The sequence below is a fragment of the Erithacus rubecula genome (genome assembly GCF_903797595.1).
Source record: "Erithacus rubecula genome assembly, chromosome: 5".
Taxonomy (NCBI): domain Eukaryota; kingdom Metazoa; phylum Chordata; class Aves; order Passeriformes; family Muscicapidae; genus Erithacus; species Erithacus rubecula.
The window spans coordinates 58,273,241-58,294,468 of NC_136687.1; the positions used below are offsets into that span (position 1 = coordinate 58,273,241).

The 21,228-nt window shown below is 43.6% G+C and overlaps 1 protein-coding gene across 7 annotated transcripts; it reads left to right on the forward strand.

Annotated features, from left to right (window-relative positions):
- Nucleotides 1-1,917: 1,917 nt before the first annotated feature.
- KLHL8 (kelch like family member 8) lies at nt 1,918-20,380 on the forward strand. Of its 7 annotated transcripts, none has more exons than XR_013774365.1 (11): nt 1,918-2,017; nt 8,480-8,788; nt 10,793-11,341; nt 13,279-13,465; nt 14,136-14,279; nt 15,430-15,541; nt 17,081-17,249; nt 18,405-18,564; nt 18,928-18,985; nt 19,532-19,733; nt 20,123-20,380. XR_013774365.1 is itself a non-coding variant. In XM_079306684.1 (10 exons), the coding sequence occupies exons 2-10, from the start codon at nt 8,582-8,584 to the stop codon at nt 20,244-20,246; spliced, it is 1,854 nt and encodes a 617-aa protein (XP_079162810.1). In that variant the 5' UTR covers nt 1,918-2,017; nt 8,480-8,581; the 3' UTR covers nt 20,247-20,380. The 7 variants fall into 7 exon arrangements, 5 of the variants coding, with proteins under 5 accessions (XP_079162810.1, XP_079162813.1, XP_079162814.1 ...); XR_013774366.1 differs by having other exon boundaries at nt 1,946-2,017; nt 8,542-8,788; XM_079306684.1 differs by lacking the exon at nt 18,928-18,985.
- The last annotated feature ends 848 nt before the right edge of the window (nt 20,381-21,228 follow it).

A 21,228-nucleotide genomic window follows, 5' to 3' on the forward strand; every position in this document is an offset into this window, starting at 1 on the left:
GAGCAGGAAGATAAACTACTGAAGTCTTACAAGTCTCTACAGTTACTAATCCAAAAATCAAGGCTTTAAGAGAATCCAGACAAACACTTATTCTACATTTAGTAAGAGAATAGAGGTAAGAAACTCTGACCCCAATAGGGAATATAAGTGTACACTGTGATACAAGGGGAGGGGAAATCTGCAAAACACAACTCTGTGCAGGTCACTTTGTCCAATTCCAGCCTCCTGGAAACTCCACGTGGACAGCAGCATCTCTGCCACATACATTCAGGTTAGTACCTTTCAAAAACATGGATTAACTTGGGGAGGATTCCTTGAGATTTTTGTGTTCAGAAAAAAACACAACCAAAAAACCCAGAAAAAAAATGACATTGCTGAACAGGAATTTTCTGGGAGTGTATTTATGCAAAACCTAAAATGTGCTGGGTTGATCACAACTTTTTGATAAGCATGTTATATAATCAATTCAGCTGTTTGCCACTGAATTTTCACCACCTCTGACCTCTATGGAATAAATGGCACAAGGCTGTGGAATAACAACCCAAACTCATCAGATATATTTGAGATAATAACAATGATCCTTGTATTCTCATGGACGATATTCTTTTGCTTTGTCAAACAGGGCACCTCAAATAGAAGTGTTATTTTTGCCTTTAAAGATTCCTAAATGAATGTGCATCTCCTCCTGAAAGCAGTATGTGCACTCTGTGTGGAACTGCAAAGCTCCAGCTACTCATTCTCAGATAAACTTGGATTTATAAAACACCTTCCTGCTTTTCAGCAGAATTGCGTTGGGTTCAGGAAAAAAGGAAATCCTAGAATTATTATGCACATCTGTAGAGCTGAACTTGGCATCCAGCATGATTCCAGCTTTCAGCTTTGCAGTACAGAACTGGGAAATCTACTGGGCTCTTAATCTGTGGGGCTGGAGGGGATGGGCATTTTCACTTGGCAAGCTGTGCTTGCTTTTGTGCAGGTAAAACTCCATATTCCCCAGGGCATCTATTCCTTTCATAAGGTCTTTCTTTGGTTCTAACAGCCTGCAAAGCTTTCCTGGCCAATTCTTTTCAAGTTCTGAAGTCAAGCTTTGACCAAATGGGACCAGGACTTACATTTATTCTTCCACAGGCAGAGAAGGGTACTACTGACAAAGAGACTGAATCAAACCAGGGGGAAAGTGTGTTTTGGGGAAAATGTATTGAGATATGCACATATAAAAAATATACAGTTGTAGAGCTCAGAGCTGGTGCACAGGTGGAGAGGAAGGCGCAGGTACAGCCTTTTCCTCTCGGTATTACATCCTTCTCTCTCTGAAGCGGGATCACTCTGACCTGTAGGACAGAATCAAAGAGTGACAGAAGGGGCTGCTATGGAAGGGATCCACAAGGATCATCGAGTCCAACTGCTGGCCCTGCACAGGTCATCTCCAAGAGTCACACCTTGTGCCTGAGGGTTGTCCAAATGTTTATTGACTTTGTCTGGCTTGGGGCTGTGACACTTCCCTGGGGAGCCTGTTCAGTGCCCAAACACCCTCTGGGGGCAGAACCTTTTCCTGATATCCAACCTAATCCTCCCCTGAGACAGCTTCGGGCTGTTTTTGAGTCCTGTCACTACTCAGGAGAGTGCAGAGCTCAGTGCCTGTCTCTCCGAGGAGCTGTAACTGCACTGGGATCTCCCGGTTCCTTCATTTCTGCACACAGCAGCGATACGCTCCCCACACCACCATTCCGGCACTAACGGGGGGCAGTGTGACGGTATTCCTCAGGAATTGCTCTGCCTGCTTCTGCTCCCCACTGAAGGCCAGTCTTTCATGCTCCAAGCACGCAGAAATCCTATTTCCCGCAGGCGCGGAAGGGACGGCCCGGTCCGTCTCCCCGCGGGGCTCTGAGGGGGCGGGAGCGCGGGAAGCGCCGCCGGGCCCCCGCCCTACCCCCGCCCCTCGGCGCATGCGCGCGGCGCGCCCCCTGGCGGGCGCTCCGCCGGACCCGCCGCGGCGGCAGCGGCAGCGGCAGCGCAGGTGAGCGGGGCGGCACCGGGCGGGCACGGCGGGGCTCACCGCGGCTCTCACCTCTCGCCTCCCCTTCCCCGGCAGCCAAAAGGCTCCGTCTCACCCCTCCGCCGTCGTCCCGCGCTCGCAGCGCCATGGCGGCTTCCTCCCGCTTTATGTAACGCGCCCCCTGCCCTCAGGTTCCGCCTCGGTGTCCCGGCGGCGGGCTCGGCGTTCCCCCTCCTGCAGCGCCGCCGAGGGCTCCTATCCCCGGGGCAGGGCCCGGAGCCGCTCCGGGAGGGCCCTCTGGCCCCGGGGATCGCCGCGATGGGGGCCGGGCCGAGCGCCGGTGTGAGGGGAATGGAGGTGGGAGCGCTGGAATGGTCACCAGCGCTGGGATGGGCGAGGGAGAGGCGGCACCGAGCCCGCTGGTGCTGCGGGGGCACCCGCGGAGAGAGCCACACCGCTGGAGAAAGGAGATAAATGTTGATTAAAAATGAACTGAGCCGAGATTCCGCCCTTTCCAGGGTGCTCCATGCTGCCAAAGGTAGCGCCGTAGTCTGCTCGCAGTCGGCATCTTGTGAGGGATAACGACTAGGCACTTAGCTCACCCCAAAATAAGGATTTGTATTAAAAACAAACAGCAAGAAATTGCCCGGTGCTGCTGGGGAGAGCCTCAGGAGTTCCTAGCTTCTCCTTCCTTCTCAAATAAATAAGAATTTAAGATGTCACAGCTCCCCCAGCTCTTGAAAATGCCTGCTTGGCTTTCCTTCCTCTTTTGATAGATTCCCTCCTCCTATCTCCACTCAGTTGCTTACTGGCCGCTGTGAAGTGTATTTGTGTTTCTTCCTTTGCCTGAGTCATTCGTGTGTATCCTACACTTGTAAGAGTGTAAGACTCGGAGAAACCTGGCTTCCTGTGGTTCCTGCGCTGTCACAAAGGTTTCCGCAAGGATAATCAACAAACAAATCACCCTGTGGAGAAGTACCACAAGGAGTAAAATAGCTCATCAAGCGCTGTCAAATGAAAACCACGACAGACGTGTCTCGGATGTCTTGGCTAGAAAAGCTGCGAAAGGTTCAGGCACCTTCAAGCAATGCGGTCTGAGGTTTTTGAGTCAGTTTGGGCAGAGTCCCCTGTCATATCTGTGCAAACACTTGTGCTGTGGAGGAAGTGTGTCTGCTTTGTTACATGGCAGGGTTGTGCCTGGGGTTTCTGTGCAGTGTGCTCGTGACCTCATTTATTTTTTTAATTGTTAGTAGGATGTCGGTAGCTTGGCATCGAGTTTTCTAGCTGGCCATTTATTTGTAAAGGCAAATGTAATCGGTGTGGTCACACAAAGACAGGATCGTTGTGTAATGACTGCCAGTAATTTGGTGCAAGGCAGCACAGTGCAACATTAGCCAGTGCTTTAGTTCTTTCCAGCAGGCTTTACCAAACAGATTTTATAATAATAACTTCCTACAATGATTGTTGCATCTTGGTATGTGAAGCCTTTTGTCTTGTATTACCTCTGCCACCTCTTGATTTCAGATTTCAAAGGAGCTTTGCAGCTCTGGAACAAAAGGAAGGTGATACTGCTTTATGGTTTGAGCTGTTTGTCTTGTGAATCTCTGCTCTAAATGAGAGAATGTGATGATGGTTGGCAGCCAAGGCAGAGTGTCCTGGGAGGAAGGGACTGGTGAAGCTTTGTTTGGCTGCAGTTCTGGGATGCTCTGGTGGGTACCATGCCTTGATTTACGTATCCAGGATAAAGGAAGCTGCCAAATGACTTACAAATAATTTTACCCTCTGTTAATACTTCTCGGGAATGGCTGGAATAAATGCTGCTATGGACACTGTTAAAATATTGCTATTTTTAATCGAGTCTATCAGAGAAGACAGTAGTGCCTCTCCTTGGTAAGGGACTGCTGTGTTCTTGTGAATGTAGTAGGCTAGTTAGATTTTTGTATCTATCCATCAGCACTTCATTCCAAGGAAGAGCAGTCCTCATTCACTGCTTGTGTGTCTGCAGCACTGATGGGGATTTGATTATACAAACTGATGAGAGATGGTGCCAGCTGTACCCATTTCACTGTTGCTGAGCTACCTGTGTGACAACACAAAACAATGTCACTTTTTGCTGCAGAGAATCTTGGAAATGCTGAAAGGATTTAGAAACTGTAAATTGCTGTTGTCTAAGAAACTTTGCTATGTGTTTCTACAAAAGCAATCCTGGTGGTTTGAAACAAGCTAAACCAGTTAGATGGGTGGTTTCTGACTATTTTTTTTTTCTTTCTGTTAAATACCTTTCTGCTGAAAAGTGCAGTAGGCTTAGGATTGTAATACAGTGTGTAATTTGAATGTTCCCATGTTTTCCAGCCTTGACCTAGTTAGTGTGGGCATCTGAACAGTTTTGCATAAAGTTTCCAACATCATCTTAAATAGAATTAAAGATGAGAATGGGAGAGAACTGAGGATTTTCTACACTATTTTGTCAATCAGTTTTTGCCCCCATGTTCTTCTCAATGGTGCATCTGTAGCCAGACTGAGCAGTGGAACAGCTGCTGGCACAGTCCCACAGAGCTGCTGCTTGTCTGCAGTTTGCACTGCAGCTGCCTCCTGCCCTTTCTCCCTCTGTGTCTTCCTTAGCTCTGCCAGCTGTCCTTTCTCCAAATTTTCAAGTTTTCTTAGCAGAGCACAAGACAACAACTCAAATTGCTCTGTTATCTGGATTAAACTGGAGAAGATCTTGTTGCTGCCTCTGCTGTTGTGATCTTGTGGGCAGCAGTGAGAGCATTTTATTACCCACAGAGACTCACTAGGCTGTGTGTTAGACAAGTTAGTTTTTCACAGCCACACAGGCAAATTTCTTGTCTCATTCAATTAAAACGCCTTTTTTTTGTTTTCAGAGGGAGGCTGACCACCCTTCTTTGCACAGATCAGGATGTGATTTTAGTTCATCTTGAGGGTAGGTAGTCAAAATTACACACAGGATACTTGAGGAAATTTCATCTGTATCTTTACTTATCCTGCACTTCTGCCAGCTTTTTTCCAGCTTCAGTACCACTGATCATAAGGAGCCCTAGATTTATGGATTTATAGATTTAAGATTACCTCTTATCTGAACACAGCCTAATTTTTGTGATAGTGGCAATCATGGTTTTGTTTGTTTTGTATCACTGAAGTGTGTTCCTCCCATGTGTCAGAGAAAGAATAAGGATGATCCCTTCTTTCTGGGACAGGCCTCCAGAGGTGCTCCACAGGGGAAAGGAGGCCATGTCTCCAATGTCTAGATTGGTTTGTCAGCCAGGATTCTTGGGATTTAATTTCATAGTGGGGGAAATCAGAGCAATGTTTTTCATGTCCTACACTGCTTATTGTCTTCAGTTTGTTTTTGCTTCAGAATGGAGGTATTTTGTCTCTACTGAGCACAAGTACTCAGTGTGACTTGAGAAATGTTGTGATTTATTCTGTTTAAGATTTAGCTAGAGTGTCTGTATCAAAACAATGTCACTTTCAGATGTTACTGAACTCAGATGTTGCCTGAATTAGGGCAGTTGTAAGATAGCCTGTTTGTGCTCTGACCTCCCATCCTTTCTTGCTTTTTTAAGTTTGAGGAACAGCTAGGAGAGGATCCTCAGTCCCTTGCCTGGGGGCCAGCACTGATGGCCAGAGCACAGACCTCTTTAGAACAGCAGGCATCATCAGTATTTCTAAATATTTAACTTAAACAAGGAAAGTGCTGACTGGCTCTCAGCAAACGATGGTGAACTGTAAACTGATGTTGGGGTTTGTTTGTTTTTTATCCAGACAGCTGCTTCTTCATGGAAAGTGTCAAGTAGCTGTTTTCAAGGAATGATAGATGATGTTATGATTGAGGCACTTCCTTTAGTTCCCTTAGAGTCAGTCACTTGCTGTGATGGTCACTTATGCCCTTAATGTTGTCAAAATATTAGACTGCATGGAGGCTGGAAGGCTTAATTGCCAAGGTGAAAAAGGGAGCATGTTATTGAAGTTCTGAATGGCCATGGCAGTGTTTTGTTCTAGAGAGGAAAGGCTCTGTGTGTGTGGACTAAACTAACCTCAAGTAGTTGGATGTTATTGTTGCATTTGGGGAGTAAATCTGTAATGGCTCTTCATTTGTTGAGTATATGTTATACTGGCCTTCATGAATTTGGAGTGATCTTCAGATTTTCAGAACTTAGTATCTTGAGTCAAATGCTACTAAAATTAATTTATTTTTCATTTCAAATCTGAGCATAGAAAAGGCTTATGGCTAAAGATGAGCCCAAGCCAGTATTTTCTGCAAATGAAACATGGCTACAGCTGGTACTTGCCATAGCAGATGATGATTTGTTTGAATACTCCAATTGTGAGATGCTGTGATTAAGAGCAGTGGAGGGTTTGGGGGTAGATGTCTAAAAAGATTTGCATGACCTAGGTGTATGACAGAAGCAAGATGTTTTTGAATTGGTGACTTGGAGGAAGAGTAAAAATCTGCCTTGCCATCAAGTCTCATCAGATGAAAGCTGAATTATATCAGTCTGTTGCTGTCTGAATATTTATGAAGGTTATGTTAATTTTTAACGTGTTGCAGAAACTTCTCTTTACCTGAGGAACAGTAATTTACTTGTCCTCATGTTCCCATACACATATTTGATATCACAATGCTGGGCACTCTCTCATAGATGTGATTTTCTTATCTATGGCTGTGTGCCCAAGTAATGCCATTGGTTTCCTCTGGTCTCATTTCTAGTTTCTTCCCCTACCATATCCAGTGGGTACTTGGTATGTATCAAATATATAAATCAAAGTATGCACTCAACTTCTTTTCTTACAGGCAACAGCTCAGAACACCTCCTAGACCTTTATTTGCTATGAGCATGAGATATGGATGAGAAGTATTGCTTAAAACCAGTTATGTTTAGCTTTTGTATTACTGCTTAATTTATTTATAGCATAACAAATTTCCCCCAACAACACTGGTTTTTTCTTAAGGCTCATGGGTTTTATGTTGGTGTTTACAGTGCCATACCCAGAACAGGAAAAATGTACAAATCAGCCTTTTAAGATGGGGGTGGTGAAGCAGGTGTCAGTCAAAGACCAAAATAAGCATGAGTTCCCTACAAGTGTAGGCTAGAGATGCTATATCTTACCCACATTATCATGTGAATGAATAACACATGATGCCTTTCAGCATCCCTGTACAGCATTTCAACATCAGTCTTCTCCTCTTGCTTGTCCATGTTAATTTTTATTACCTCAGGAGATTGTGTCTGAAGCTCTGTGTCAGCTTCAAATCTCAGTGCTAATAGTGACCTCTTGGAAGGGCATGTTAAACATGAGTACCAGTCACAGAGGATTCATTTGAGAACTGAAGTATCATAATGAACTAGAAAAATATCCTAGTAATTTGTAAATTTGGCATAATGAAGCTTAAGTTTTCAGCAGAAAAAGGTATTAATTGCTATAAACTATATAAAGATTACATGATCCATAATATCTCTGAGCTATTTTGTGGTTTTGGAAGAAGTAAGATCTTTCTCTTATATATATCTTTTAAGGGAACAGTATAACCTCACTTAAAGCACCAAATATTCCATGTTTGATCTCACTTTAACCTGCCTGGCCCAGTGCAGCCACCAGCTCTGTCACCACACAGGATGTGGAGCTGGCAGCAACCCTGTGACCTACAGCAGGAACAAATATGGTTGCCTCAGGTCACTTCCTTCTTTTTCTCCAGTACTGATGCATGAAGAGCTGTAAATTTAATAAGAGGCATGGACACTTTCAAAGTCTCCCAGAGGAAATCAGTTCTGCTCCCAGACACGTGACTTAAATTTTTATTGCAGAAATCCCTGATTTCTAGCAGTCATCAACTCTTAGCATAGAATGAAGAATGAATGCATCATAAATTAACTAAAAAGCCATGAGACCAAAGGTAGTTAGTTCCAAAATAGGAACATGCTTCTCAGTATACTCTGGAGTACCTACCAGCACTTAAAGGTTGCTTGTGAAAAACAGGGAGAGTAAATTTTTTACACAGGCAGGTGGTCACAGGGCAAATGGGAACAGTTCCAATGAGAAGAGAAGAGATTTAGATTAGATGTTAGGAAGTTCTTTGCTGTGAGGGTAGTGAGACACTGGAAAATGTCCATAGAGGCTGCAGATGGCCCATCCCTGGAAGTGTTCAAGACCAGGCTGGATGGGGCTCTGAGCAACCTGATCTAATGGAAAGTTGGAATTACACAATTTTTAAGGTCCTTGCCAACCCAAAGAGCTCTATGATTCTGTAGTTCATATTTGCCTTTCCCTTTTCATGTCTTTATCAAGAAGTGTGGACAACAAGTTCATAAATAAATAGGATTCTTAGCTGTGGGTCTTTTTTTTGTTTGTTTTCCTCTCACCTTCCCCAACTAAGATCATAGGGACTATTATAACATAATTTAAGTGTTATATACTAGCATTATCTAATGTCTCATTTTCTTTTGTCTGTGTGTTTTTCAACAGGAAGATGAACAGAACTGAATTTTAGGACCTAACTCCTGATGGGCTGGATTTTACCTTGGCAGGAGTTTTTAAAGATTGATGCAGTGAGAGAAGAAACAGCCAATGGCTTCAGAATCCATGGTTCCTGAGCAGGCAAAACAACATCTGATAAAGGGAAAACGGCGGCAGCAGCAGCAGCAAACTCGGCCTTCCAGCAGTGATGGGGATGAGGATGTCTTTGTGTTTGAGGCAAATGAGGCTTGGAAGGATTTTCACAGCTCTCTTCTTCACTTCTTTGAAGCTGGAGAGCTCTGTGATGTTACACTGAAGGTGATACTTGTCACTGATCCATTGCATGTATCAGTCTGAAGATAAAGCTGCAGATAAGTGTGTTGGGAGGTGGATCTGAATATTGGCAGGGGTGTGGGAGCCACAGAATACCTCTTGAATCTGGGGCATGTCTGGAGATTTAAACACTTAAAATATTGACAGTCCAAAAGAGGAAGTACATGACTTTGACCCCATCCAAATTGCCTTCTAAGCAAGTTCCCACTGTTGGTCACTAATTACTGTGCAATTCCCTGCTCCTTGTAGCCTCTTAGCTTACAATATACTTTCATTCCCAATTTTGCCTCCACGTCTGCATTTTGTGTTGTTTTGCTAGATTCTTCTCAGCAAACAGAATTTCTGGAACAAATCTAACTTCCAGCTTTCTTCAAAGAAGGAAGAAAAACCAACCCAGGCAGTTGTATTCTACAGCTGATCAAAGAGTAAAGGAAAAGAGGGAGGAAGCAAATGTTGTGATTCTTGCATAACATTGTTATAATGCATTATTTGTAACTCAGCTATATATTACTTATATCCTGATCACAATAAATTTGTGTTTAGCATGCATAGGGGTGGGTGCCAGCACCTTTGAGTATTAAGTATTGCTTAGCTAAGCAACTTACTAGTGCAAGGTAGTTATTTAAGGAATAGTGATGAAACACAGTTCCTAAACCAAGAACAAATGACAGATGCCTTTAGGAGAAGTTGTTGGTGGCATCTTTTTGTATCAGTGCTGTAGTTAGTTGGAGTGCTGATGCTGTAACAATGATAGTATGTAGGAGCACACAGGGAGATTCCCTCTGCTCCAAAGAGTTAAATTCTGGAATTTCACCTACACTGCTGCTGTCATATGAACAGTCTTAGAAGGCGGAGAGTGGCAGATGAATACCATCTGCTTTTCTCCTGGTGGTTTGCTTTTTGTTCATTTGGTAGGTCTGAATTGTTCCTTCTGGGCTGATCTGAAGTAATCCCACTGAACCATCCATTTTTTCCTCTTTTTTAATCTGCATGCTCTTGCTTGTGTGTTTACTTTCTGTACTCAGCTCACTGTCACCAGGTAGATTACACTTGTGTTGATCATATTCTTTAGAAGGTAGAGCAATTGTGTATTGAATTAGAGCTAGAAAAAAAATCCAAAATATCCTTTATAATTTAGCATCTTTATTTTTTTTAAGTTACAGCTCTGTAACACCTTCATCTGAAAGTAAACATGTAATTGGAGTCTGTCGGGGAAACTGCTTGCTTATGTCTATTTTACATGCAGAGTGACAAAGGCTGTAAGAAAGAACTCCTGGAACAGAAATAAGCAGTGGATTGTTCATTTACTTTCAGTACTTAGATTCTTTCTTAATGTAGTGGAATTCTAGAATTTTGTACATGAAAAGCTTCTTTGACATTTTCTGATCAGAATTTTGAGGAATACCTTCTTATAATGGGGAATACACTATCTTTTGTGGCTAAACATTGTGAAAATATTGAAGTGATTGGTAACTTTTAATAACCCCTGAAATAGCAGTTATTCCTATGTTTTTACATAAATTTGCTTGTATAAACATCAATTCCTTAACAGCAGTAGAAGTCCAGAAGTCTAAATTAGGTAGTCTAAAAATGTCACTTTCTAACTTTCCCACTGAAAGTCTCTGAGTACATATAAAAGAAGAAAGAAAAAAGAAAGTCTTCTCCTGTCTCCAAGATGCATCTAGAGTATTTCTAAGGATGCTTCATAAGGCTTTTAAATAAAGGCAAGTTAAGTGCTATCAGCAATAGCGTTGGTGTTGTTACAGCTTTGCTTTACTCTGATGGCCAAGCTGCAGCTCAGAATTCCTTTGGATACATGGATGTAATGTCAGAAGTACAGGGCAAACGGAGTTGATTTGTGTGGACAAAATACAGACCAAACACATGGAGTCCAGAATTCTTATTTCAGCCTCACTGTTCCTTCTTTCACAGCCAAAACTGGCACTCCAGTAAAACATTGGGGGTGTTTTTTGTTCTTTTGTGTTTCAGGTGGGTTCAAAGCTGATCTCCTGCCACAAGCTGGTGCTGGCGTGCGTTATCCCGTACTTCCGGGCCATGTTCCTTTCGGAGATGGCCGAGGCCAAGCAGAAGCTGATCGAGATCAGGGACTTTGACGGCGACGCCATCGAGGACCTGGTGAAGTTCGCGTACTCGTCGCGCCTCACGCTGACGGTGGATAACGTGCAGCCCCTGCTGTACGCCGCCTGCATCCTGCAGGTGGAACTGGTGGCCAAGGCCTGCTGTGAGTACATGAAGCTGCACTTCCACCCTTCCAACTGCCTGGCAGTCAGGGCCTTCGCCGAGAGCCACAACCGCATCGACCTCATGGACATGGCTGATCAGTTTGCCTGCGAGCATTTCGCGGAAGTGATGGAGTGCGAGGACTTTGTGAGCGTGTCACCGCAGCACCTCCATAAACTCCTGTCCTCCAGTGACCTGAATATTGAAAATGAAAAGCAAGTTTACAATGCTGCTATCAAGTGGCTGCTGGCCAATCCGCAGCATCATGCTGCGTGGCTGGATGAGATCCTTGGACAGGTAGGGCAGACCGAGGCAACAAGGGCTTGTCTCCTCACTGGTTTAGTTGTGTAATCAGCTATTTGTACTTGAGTAGATCTCAAGCTGAAAAATATTCTTAGTTTTTGGTACCTCATCCAGTATTAAGAGCTGGGAGTTGACAGTGGAAGCAAGTTAGAGTTCCTAAATGTCAGTGAGAAGTGATATTCTGTGGTTGAGCAGAAATGTTTTATACTGACACAAAACAGAATTTAAAGCCATCACTTCACTTGGCTTGCCACTCCTACAGCCTGGTATGCTCGCTGCCCTTGCTATTACATATTTTTACTTAAGAAAGGAGGCAAAGCTGTCGAGGTTTTTACGTGGCTAGGAAAGGAAACGAAGATGTGTCACATCAGGTTGTGTCATAGTATTTGAGACAGGTCTGGACAGCCTGTACTGGGAAGGATTTGCATACTGTGTGCTGCAAAACTTTCCACGTGTCTTAGCGGGTATGATTGGCTGTGCAGTTTTAGTTGTCACAGAACTCCAATTTGATTATTGTGCATTTGGCTGAATTGATAATACTGGCATTATGTAAGTAAGGAGAGCTCCACTGAGGTGCTGCTGTCATTTTCTTCATGAATCGTTCTTCCCATTTCCTAGGAAAATATCATGATGGTCTATTAGCTGTCTTCCAAAAACCTTCAGTTTCATCTAGACTAGCATGAGGTTTTGGGTACAAAAACTCCTTCTTTATTATGCTATACTGAAACCTACAGTCAATATAATTAAAGATTTTTTAAAAGAAATGGATATTTATTGCCAGCTGTGCTAGCAGATGAGATTAACAGCTTTATCCTGTTGATGGAAACCAGAGATTAGATTCAAGCAAAGAAAAAGTAAACCCCTTCTTGTAATTATGGGTTATTTGCCAAGCAGTTGACTTGGACATTACTGCTAGCAGAAAACATGCTTGGGCTTCCAGACAGTGATTATCCATGTCATAATCAGCCTTATGGGCTTCACTGTTACAATGATGTTCTGAATTTAACAGCCTGGAGTTCTTACCATCACTAGCCTTAGGAGCCTGTCAGTAGGGCTGCAGTGCTGCTCTAACGTAGTCTCAAATACTGAAAGCAAGGAGGTGAGGAACAATGGGTAGAGACACATGCTTGCTTCAAGACAGGGATGCTTGTCAGTGCTGTGACAGCCCCGTCCTGCTGCTGTGAGAAGCACTGGAGCTACTGGATTTCTGTACCATTGCTGTTGAGCCAGCTGAGAGCTGCTTGACAGTGTTGACTCCAAGCTTTAGGAAGTCAGGTGGAGATTTGCTTCAGTTCCCCCCACTAACACGTGTCTCACCTTTGCCTCTGATTGTATTTTATATTCTGCACTGTTTGTCTTACAAAGAAGGATGAAAGGTTTGCTGAAATAAATGGCAGAAAGGGTTTAGAGAAGGAAACAACCGGCTCTGTATATTTATTTTTTTTTAAGCTTGAAGTCTGTCAAGTCTGCTTTAGAGAAAGGTGTTACTGCATTAGCAATGCCTCCTTCACAGACCCTTAGTTCACGGTGACTAAGTGTTTCCTTCTTGACTTGCCACCCAAAGCAAATGAACCATTTTAGCAGAAGCCCTCTTGCAGTGGCATAGCAGTGAGCTGAAGAGTCATAGCCCAGGGCAGACTGAGCTGATAAAGGCCTGGTACAGCCACTGGTCCCAACTGCATCACACCAGGCAGGTGCAGCTGCTTGTCTCCTTCCTCAGCACAGCCTGGGCCAAGGGACACTTCTCCACTGTGGCTGAGGTGCAGATGGTTGTAGCAAACACTGTAGCAAACAGAAAGAAGTGTTCATTTGGCTGTAGTCTGGAGCAACCCGTGGAACTGCTCTCCCTCCTGAGCCGGTGCATGTGCAGCGCTGCATGGTGACACCCAGCATTCAGCCACCTTCTCCAACTGTGTTCATTTCTGTGTCAGGTACGGCTGCCTCTCTTGCCCATTTGTTTCCTTATGGGTGTTGTGGCAAAGGAAGAGATTGTCAAGCAGAATCTAAAATGTAGGGATTTGCTGGATGAAGCAAGGAACTACCACCTTCACCTGAGCAGCAGGGCAGTGCCTGACTTTGAGTACTCCATTCGCACAACACCAAGGAAGCAGACTGCTGGTAATTAAATGTGTGTCTGGTTACCCAGTAGGGAGTGGTGTGGAGAAAAGGCAGCACATCTGTGCAGGTGTCTTGATATCAAGCAGGTATAGCTTGATGTCAAGGGTTGTTCATGACTTAATGCAAAATTGGGAAAGCCATTATGTACCTCTCTGGTATTTCTGTAATGTTCTGCATTTTCCTAGCAGAACTTTAGCAGTCATTTTCTTTCTTTAAAGCATTAATGATTTATCCTGATTGGCTCTATCTGGATTAAAGCCAGAGCTATTACGTGTGTTATGACCAGACAATCTGTTCAAAGCTGTACCAAAAACAGTGGAGTTACCTTTTGGTGTTGAAGGTTGAGGTAACTTTTAAAGTCTTTGACTAACCTACACCAAAAATGAGTGATAAATAATTTCTACATAGTTATATTTAACAAACAATGGATTTATCTTCTTAAGCCAAATCACAAAAAGCATATTTAAAAATACATTGTTTTTACAAGAACATAGGTAGCTAACTGTCATATCAGCATGCCAAGCAAAGGCCAAAATCCAGTATTGAAGGGCAGTGACTGTGCTCCTTGAAGTGAAGCTATGAACTGTGTCATTCTCAGTTTGCTCTGCTATACAGCTGTTCTTGCCCATCCTCCTGGCTGCTCTCTGGAAGGCTGTTTTGTGTGCTGCAGGTGTGCTGTTCTGTGTGGGTGGCAGAGGAGGATCAGGTGATCCCTTCCGCAGCATCGAGTGTTACTCCATCAGTAGGAACAGCTGGTTCTTCGGCCCTGAAATGAACAGCAGGAGGAGGCACGTGGGAGTGATCTCCGTGGGAGGTCAGTAACTCTATTCAGGCAACCCCAGGCACTTGTTTGCTCCTTTTGCTGTGTTGGTGCTTTTAGTAGCTGTACAACAAGCAAACTAATTGCTTAATTGTTTGATAGTCTTCAGTTTAGTAAAGCTTCTCCCCCTTGAAGGAGGGTTTGGTCCTGAGCCAATCTGAAACTGTGCTTATGGAAAAGGCATTACTGCAAACTGACAGAGTTGGGCTGCTCAGACTTGAAAAGAGGCTTCATGGAGACCTTATTGTGGCCTTCCTGTACTTTAAAGAGAGCTTACCTGAAAGAGGAAGACAGGCTTTTTAATGGGGCCTGTGGTAATAGGAAAAGAGGTAATGATTTTAGAGGAGGGTAATTTAGACTAGATATTAAGCAGAAGTTTTTTACATTGAGGTTGCTGAAAACCTGGAACAGATTGCCCAGAGAAGTGGTAAATGTGCCATCTCTGCAAGTGGTCAAGGTCAGACTGGATGGTGCTCTGAGCAACCTGAAAATGTCCTTGTTCATTGCAGAGGGGCTGGACTAGATGACCTCTAAAGGTTCCTCCCAGCCCAATTGAACTGTATATAGCTTCTGGCCTTTAATAGGTGATTTGCTTTTTAAAAATCCATTTATAAATAAATGGCCTTACACAACAGTCACACAGAATTTGCTAGTACTCATACTATCTCCCTCCCTACTTAAATTCATCCTGGAAAGTTACTAAGACCGTAACTCTTCCAAGAGCAGACCTGGCTTTTATTTTTGGGCCCCCATCTTCTGAAAACAGATCTGTGCAATCCAGAGCAGCTTGGCACCAATGATGCAGCTTTCTCTTATACGTGGCAGCCCCTCTGTTGCAGCAGAACAGAGATACTTTTTCTCCATAGAAATCTGGAGAGACTAGTGCATGTGCTGAAACTGATTTGACTGCAGTACTTAAATTATGGGAAGATTTTTTGTCTACGTAATCTTAAGCTTTGTGTAAAAGTTCACATTAGAACAAATTCCTAGTTGAGTACAGCATATAAAACTCTGATATTGAAAACATTTAAAAACTTTAACCTTTATTTGACCTCTTTGTCTCCACATAGGCAGGGATATTATATAAATGAAAGCTGAAATGTTGCCAAGCAATCTCTGTATCAAAAGATGTCTGTGTGTTCAGGTAAAGTCTATGCAGTTGGTGGACATGATGGGAATGAGCACTTAGGAAGCATGGAAGTATTTGATCCTCTCACAAACAAGTGGATGATGAAGGCATCAATGAACACAAAGAGGTACGTGTGTCCCACACCCCAGGTGCTAATCTGTGATGTGCCCTTTCTTACTGATGCTGTCTGTCCTGCCCTTTGTGGGGGTTTTCAAACTTCTGTTTCTAGGAAGTTCCTTCCCTTGTTTTGGAGCTTTATGCTATGAATGTATTACCCTTGTGTTCATTTTTGGGAGGAGCTGGCTTCTGGACCAGGGGCCTCTTCTGCCCCAGCTGTGCTTGCATTCTGGCATCCAGGGCCTTTCTGCTTTGCCCAGTAAACAACTTGAAACTGGTGAACTGGCTCTGTGGGTTTTTTTTTTTCTTTTTAAGAATGAGCAAGATAACTGCCAGCATAACATGAGAAGTGAAATAATTCACAGTGAAAACAAAAAAAGTGAAATACTACACCAGGAAACAAATAGCTGCCTACATTTATCACACAAAAGGCCAGAAGCATGCAATCTGAAAGTCAGATTGAGGGCTCTTTTTGCCTTGACATTTAAGATTCTTTTAAGGAGTTACTGGGCTCACAGATCTGTAATTTTTTGTTTCTGCTGTTATTTAGATCAGTGTTTCTAATTCTGCATTCCATGTTGTTTGTTGTTTTTCAAGGCATCATGTACGAGTAGGAGTGAAATATTAAGTAGGGCTTAAATCTGAAAGCTATTTGTAGCTGTGACCTAATTAAAGTAGAAGACCCAGACTCCCAGAAGTGGCTTGCTCTACTTCCTCCCTCCTGCCACCACCCCAGGGCATAATCTCAACAACAATCAGCACTAGATTTCTGTGACATTTCTTACTGAGTACTCGGGTAAATGAAAAGCCTGCTGTGCCTTGGCTACCTCCCAGCTCCACTCCTCCCATTCACAGAGGTCTTGGAATACTTAGTGGGGAAAAAACTGCCACCATTAAGTGGTGTGTGTGTGTGTTATCTTCTGAGGCACTTTAAGATAAGGCCAGGATATTGTCACAATGTTTTTTCTCTAGAAAGATTGCGCCTCCCTTACTGCTGCCTCGGTGTCTCTGAACCTGCCCTCTTTAATGAGACAAGAATATTGTCAGTAACGTGGTAAAAGCAGAAACCTAATACTCATATTCTAGACCATACTTTAATGTTATAGTACTGATTGTACTCTCATATGGGTAGATTTAATAGAAACAAATCTGACAACCGTTTTAACACTTAATAAAAACAACATCAGAATAGAAGACACTGCTACAGTTCAGCTACTTAGTATCTAGCAGAGGTCTGTGTTTTAATATGTATTAGTATCACCCCCAATCATTCTCAAATGGTAGCAGCCAGCAGTAACAACAAAGGTTTTGGTTCATCTTCTGATTTAATAAAATAGAGAAATCATATTTAATCATATCCAAGTATGTGAGCAGAGGACTTGGCCTTGGAGTTGGCATTCAGTCAAAGACACAGGTGTGTCACTTTAAGATTTCCATCGCTCTTTTCCCCCTAGTTTGAGACAGGTGCCACTCGTGTGCCATGGCACCTGCTGTGTGGCTGCCTGTGGTTAGGGCCTTGCACTGAGCTGTTGCTGCTGTGGTTCCCCAGGAGAGGCATTGCCCTGGCATCCCTGGGTGGTCCCATCTACGCCATCGGGGGCTTGGATGACAACACGTGCTTCAGCGACGTGGAGCGCTACGACATCGACTCGGACCGCTGGAGCACCGTGGCCTCCATGAACACTCCCCGCGGGGGCGTCGGCTCCGTGGCCCTGGTGGTGAGTCCTGGTGCTGAGTCCCAGCCCTAGTGCTGAGTGAGTTGCTGCTTCCTCCCCCCAGGGGCTGAGTCCAGCTGCTTTTCAAAGCTGCGTTCACAATGTGGGGCTTCTTTCTGACCCCTGGTGCTCTAAGGCACCAAACTCCAGAGCTCTATAGGCTCCTAGTTCTTCAATTAATCTTCTTAATAAGCAAAGCAGCTAATAGTTAGAAAGGTTATTTATTACAAAGCATATCAGTCTCAACAGTACACAGCAATAGGAAAAAGCAGTGGCAAAGCAGCTAGCAATAAGCAAATGGCTAGAAGCCCTGGCAAAAGCCAATAGCTAAAGGCAGCAACTCTCCCAATACATAGTCTTGGATAGGATTATTCTAACAAGCTAAGATGCAAACTTGGACCATCACTCCTTAGGCTGTTAGAGTTCTAGTTTCTTAGCACACCAGGTTACATATAGAATTACGCATACACCCTATCATATTCTAAGAAATGTAAGCAATATTCTTACTATAACTCTCATATGTCTAAGTCCTGTCTACAGATGTGGGCCTGGAGCCTCTACTGAAGGTATCAGTATGTTTGCAACCTTCACTAGATCACACACTGCTACCGTGGCATTTGAGACCTTTTACTCACTGAAAGCATTAAAACTCACTCTAAGACTTATTCAATCCCTGCACTCTGATTTCTCTCTGACCCTAACTCACTGACTCCAACACCCAAGGCAGAAACAAGGTCTGAAACAAAATGCAGCTGGTGGGTCTGAGCATCAAATTCCCATGCAAAAAGTGAGGATGTTTAGGGTAATACTCAGAGCAAAGTGAACTGTTTCAACAGTATTTGAGGGACTTGAAAGAGTACCTTTCTAATGACATGAATAGTGATTCCAGTCTCACTCAGCTGACTGGTTTGTCATGGCCACTGTGTTTAAAGGTACTGCTTTAATCCCCCTGTGCTCTGAAGAACAGCTGCAACACTACAAAACTGTTGTGCTTCTTCCATTGGAAAAGATAGCATTTATATCAGATGGTTGAATCTGTTGTTGGAATTCTTAAATGAAAGAGGATATACCACATTTTCCTGTAAGTTTAACACTGCTTATGGAAAGCTGAGTAGAGGCCTCTAGATCACAATCAATCTTATTATGACTGTTTTCCAGAACCACGTTTACGCCGTGGGTGGCAATGATGGCGTAGCGTCTCTTTCCAGCGTGGAGAAATACGATCCCCACCTGGATAAGTGGATAGAAGTGAAGGAGATGGGGCAGCGAAGGGCTGGGAACGGTGTCAGCGAGCTCCACGGCTGCTTGTATGTTGTGGGTGAGTAGGGATGTGGCATTCTGCAGTGCTGCTGCTGCTGCCAAGTGCTGGGCTTTGGAAGAGGCTGTTGTTGCTAGAGGAACCGGGAGCAGATAGAGCTGACCTGTACTTGCTGTTCCTGGGCAGGAGAAGAATGCAACACAAACCAGGGCATGCTTAAACGAAGGTGGGTTAGCGAGGAAATGAAAAGCAGCTCCTAACCCACATTTCAGGACAATATTGCCTGTATTGGAAAATCCCCTCAAGACTTACTACTCTTGAGTTTCCTTTTAGGAAACAATTATTAAGTTCACATGCTTTCAAAGCACTCCAGTTGTGTTCTGAGTGTGGACAACAGTAGCTTTTTTTGCACTTATTCCACAGCTTCTTGTTTGTGTGCTACCTTGTATTTACCTGCTTTCCTGAGAGAGGAAGATGCCAGGTAGGTGTGCCACAGTGATAGTTTAAAAAGCTCTGACTTGTGTATTGTCATAAGTGCTTAAATATGTTTTGAACAAAATGCTTCTCTGATAGCTTCCCAAGCAAGAGGAATGCATCACTGAGTGTGATATGAAATTTTTTTTTCCTTACTGAAATATTTGCCATTGTTGTAATTTGAGAACCCTGCTTCAGTGTGTTTTGCATAAAGTAAAATAAATTTCAAATTGAGACCATCCTTTTGCTGGTGTTAGGTTTCTTTCTCTTCCAAAGGGGAAGCTGTTTCATTATAAGTATGATGAATTCAGGGAGAAAAATAATAAAACTAGAATCCTTGCAACTTGAGTAGAAGAAAATTATTGCTGTGGGTGATGCTTGTGCAGTGAGAAGAGGGTGAGCTGTTAGATTAATTTTTAGGAACTTGTAAAGTTCTGGTAAAGAGAGAGTGGGACAGGAACCCCTGACTGCAGAGGATGATCTGATCAGGCCAGTCTTGGCTGTCCCCTGCAGCAGGAGTGCCAGAAGCTGACCCTGTGCTGGTTGTTTGCAGGTGGCTTTGATGACAACTCGCCCCTGAGCTCGGTGGAGCGGTTTGATCCCCGCTGTAACAAATGGGAATACGTGGCAGAGCTCACAACGCCCAGGGGTGGTGTTGGCATAGCAACACTCATGGGAAAAATTTTTGCAGTTGGAGGTCATAATGGCAACGTGTACCTGAATACAGTGGAAGCATTTGATCCCATAGTGAACAGGTAATTTCAAATTATTGGTTTGTCCTAATGAAAAAAGGAAATCTTCCTGTATGAAAACACAGCAGCATAGAGGCAGAGTGTAGGAGGAGCCTAGCTGTTTTCTGGTAATAATTGAGTAACATCCATGACTATCACTGCAGCTTATATCAGGCAGCAGTCTTATAAATATTTAAGCACCTCCTCCTTCTCTGCTCCTCTCTATCCTTTGTCATCACTCTTAATTCAGTAACCATCTACATTCTTCTGTTTGTTTCAATCTGATTTTGAACTAAATGAGGTGCATTTTTGTGCAGAGTGAACAGCTAGGCAGTGTAATAGAATTCCAGGCACAGAAAATACTTTGAGGTTGCTCAGAAAGGGCAGGAACTTATTTTGCTTCTCTCCTGTAGGTGGGAGCTCGTGGGCTCAGTGTCACACTGCAGGGCAGGGGCGGGCGTGGCCGTGTGCTCCTGTCTCAGCAGCCAGATCCGGGATGTGGGCCAAGGATCCAGCAATGTTGTGGACTGCATGTGAGCTCTGCTGCCTCCTGGGTCATGCCTCCTCCAAATTCCAAAGGAATGCTACAAGGGAGGCACTGCAGAGCTTCTAAACTCTGTGTTTTGTATGGTAGGTTAAGGAATAAATCCAGCACATTTTCTTTGTGAAAATGGTATCTTCTGCAACTGTAAAGCTTTTGGTGGCTTTCTATCAATAGTGATGCAGAAAAGCCTGTGAGAACATGGAATGAAAGTGTGACTCACAGGAATAAACCTGCCAAGAACTGCAACCATCCCATTTTTGAGAAGCTGTAATTTCACAATCATTTGGGGCAGCTGTTGCATGGACTCAATATTGAACTGTAAATCAGGCATGTGGTGAGGAAAGCAGCAGCAGCTACTCCTGCTGAGCTTCCCCCAGCAGCCCTGCTACATGTTCTCTGGAGGGCTTGAGTGCCATTTCATTTAACTTATTTTCTGGAATGGAGTCTTAAATGTTTCCCAGTTGTACAAGAGCTTTATAAGGTGTCTCAAGTTTTAGAAATAAGGACATCCCTGATGCACACTGAGATAACTGAGGCAGAGAAGTTCACTGCTCACCTCCCAAGGGAATGCTGGCAACAGTGGAAATTGCAGGGAATCTGTCTGAAAAGTGTCTTTCAAAGTACTTTTTTGAGCTAATAAAACTTGCTAGAAAGCTGGAAAGATTCTTGACTTGAGTTCAGCCACTGGGGTACTGGCATTCCATAAATTTGTAGTTATTACTCCCCTCTCCAAAGGAGAGTTTCTGTTGAGAGGTCCTTCCTGAAGTAACCAGTGTAATTTGTCCTGTTTTCAGATGATAGTGTGTGAAAATATAGGCTTCAGTGGTGTTTGAATCACCATTTTTATACAAAATGGAAATGCATAATAAAATTTGTGGTATTCTGTAGAACTTTTTAAATGCAACTGTAGAAAACTTGACCGATTTCAGTATCCACTAGCAACTCTGGTAACATTCTTAAGTTACTTGCTCGTTT

What these genes read in the sequence shown, in the direction of transcription:
- KLHL8 (XM_079306684.1), top strand. Translation starts at nt 8,582, where the DNA reads ATGGCTTCAGAATCCATGGTTCCTGAGCAGGCAAAACAACATCTGATA. An exon ending in ACCAAGGAAGCAGACTGCTG is followed by an intron (nt 13,466 to 14,135) that starts GTAATTAAATGT and finishes TGTGTGCTGCAG; the next exon opens with GTGTGCTGTTCTGTGTGGGT. An exon ending in CGGCTGCTTGTATGTTGTGG is followed by an intron (nt 18,565 to 19,531) that starts GTGAGTAGGGAT and finishes GGTTGTTTGCAG; the next exon opens with GTGGCTTTGATGACAACTCG.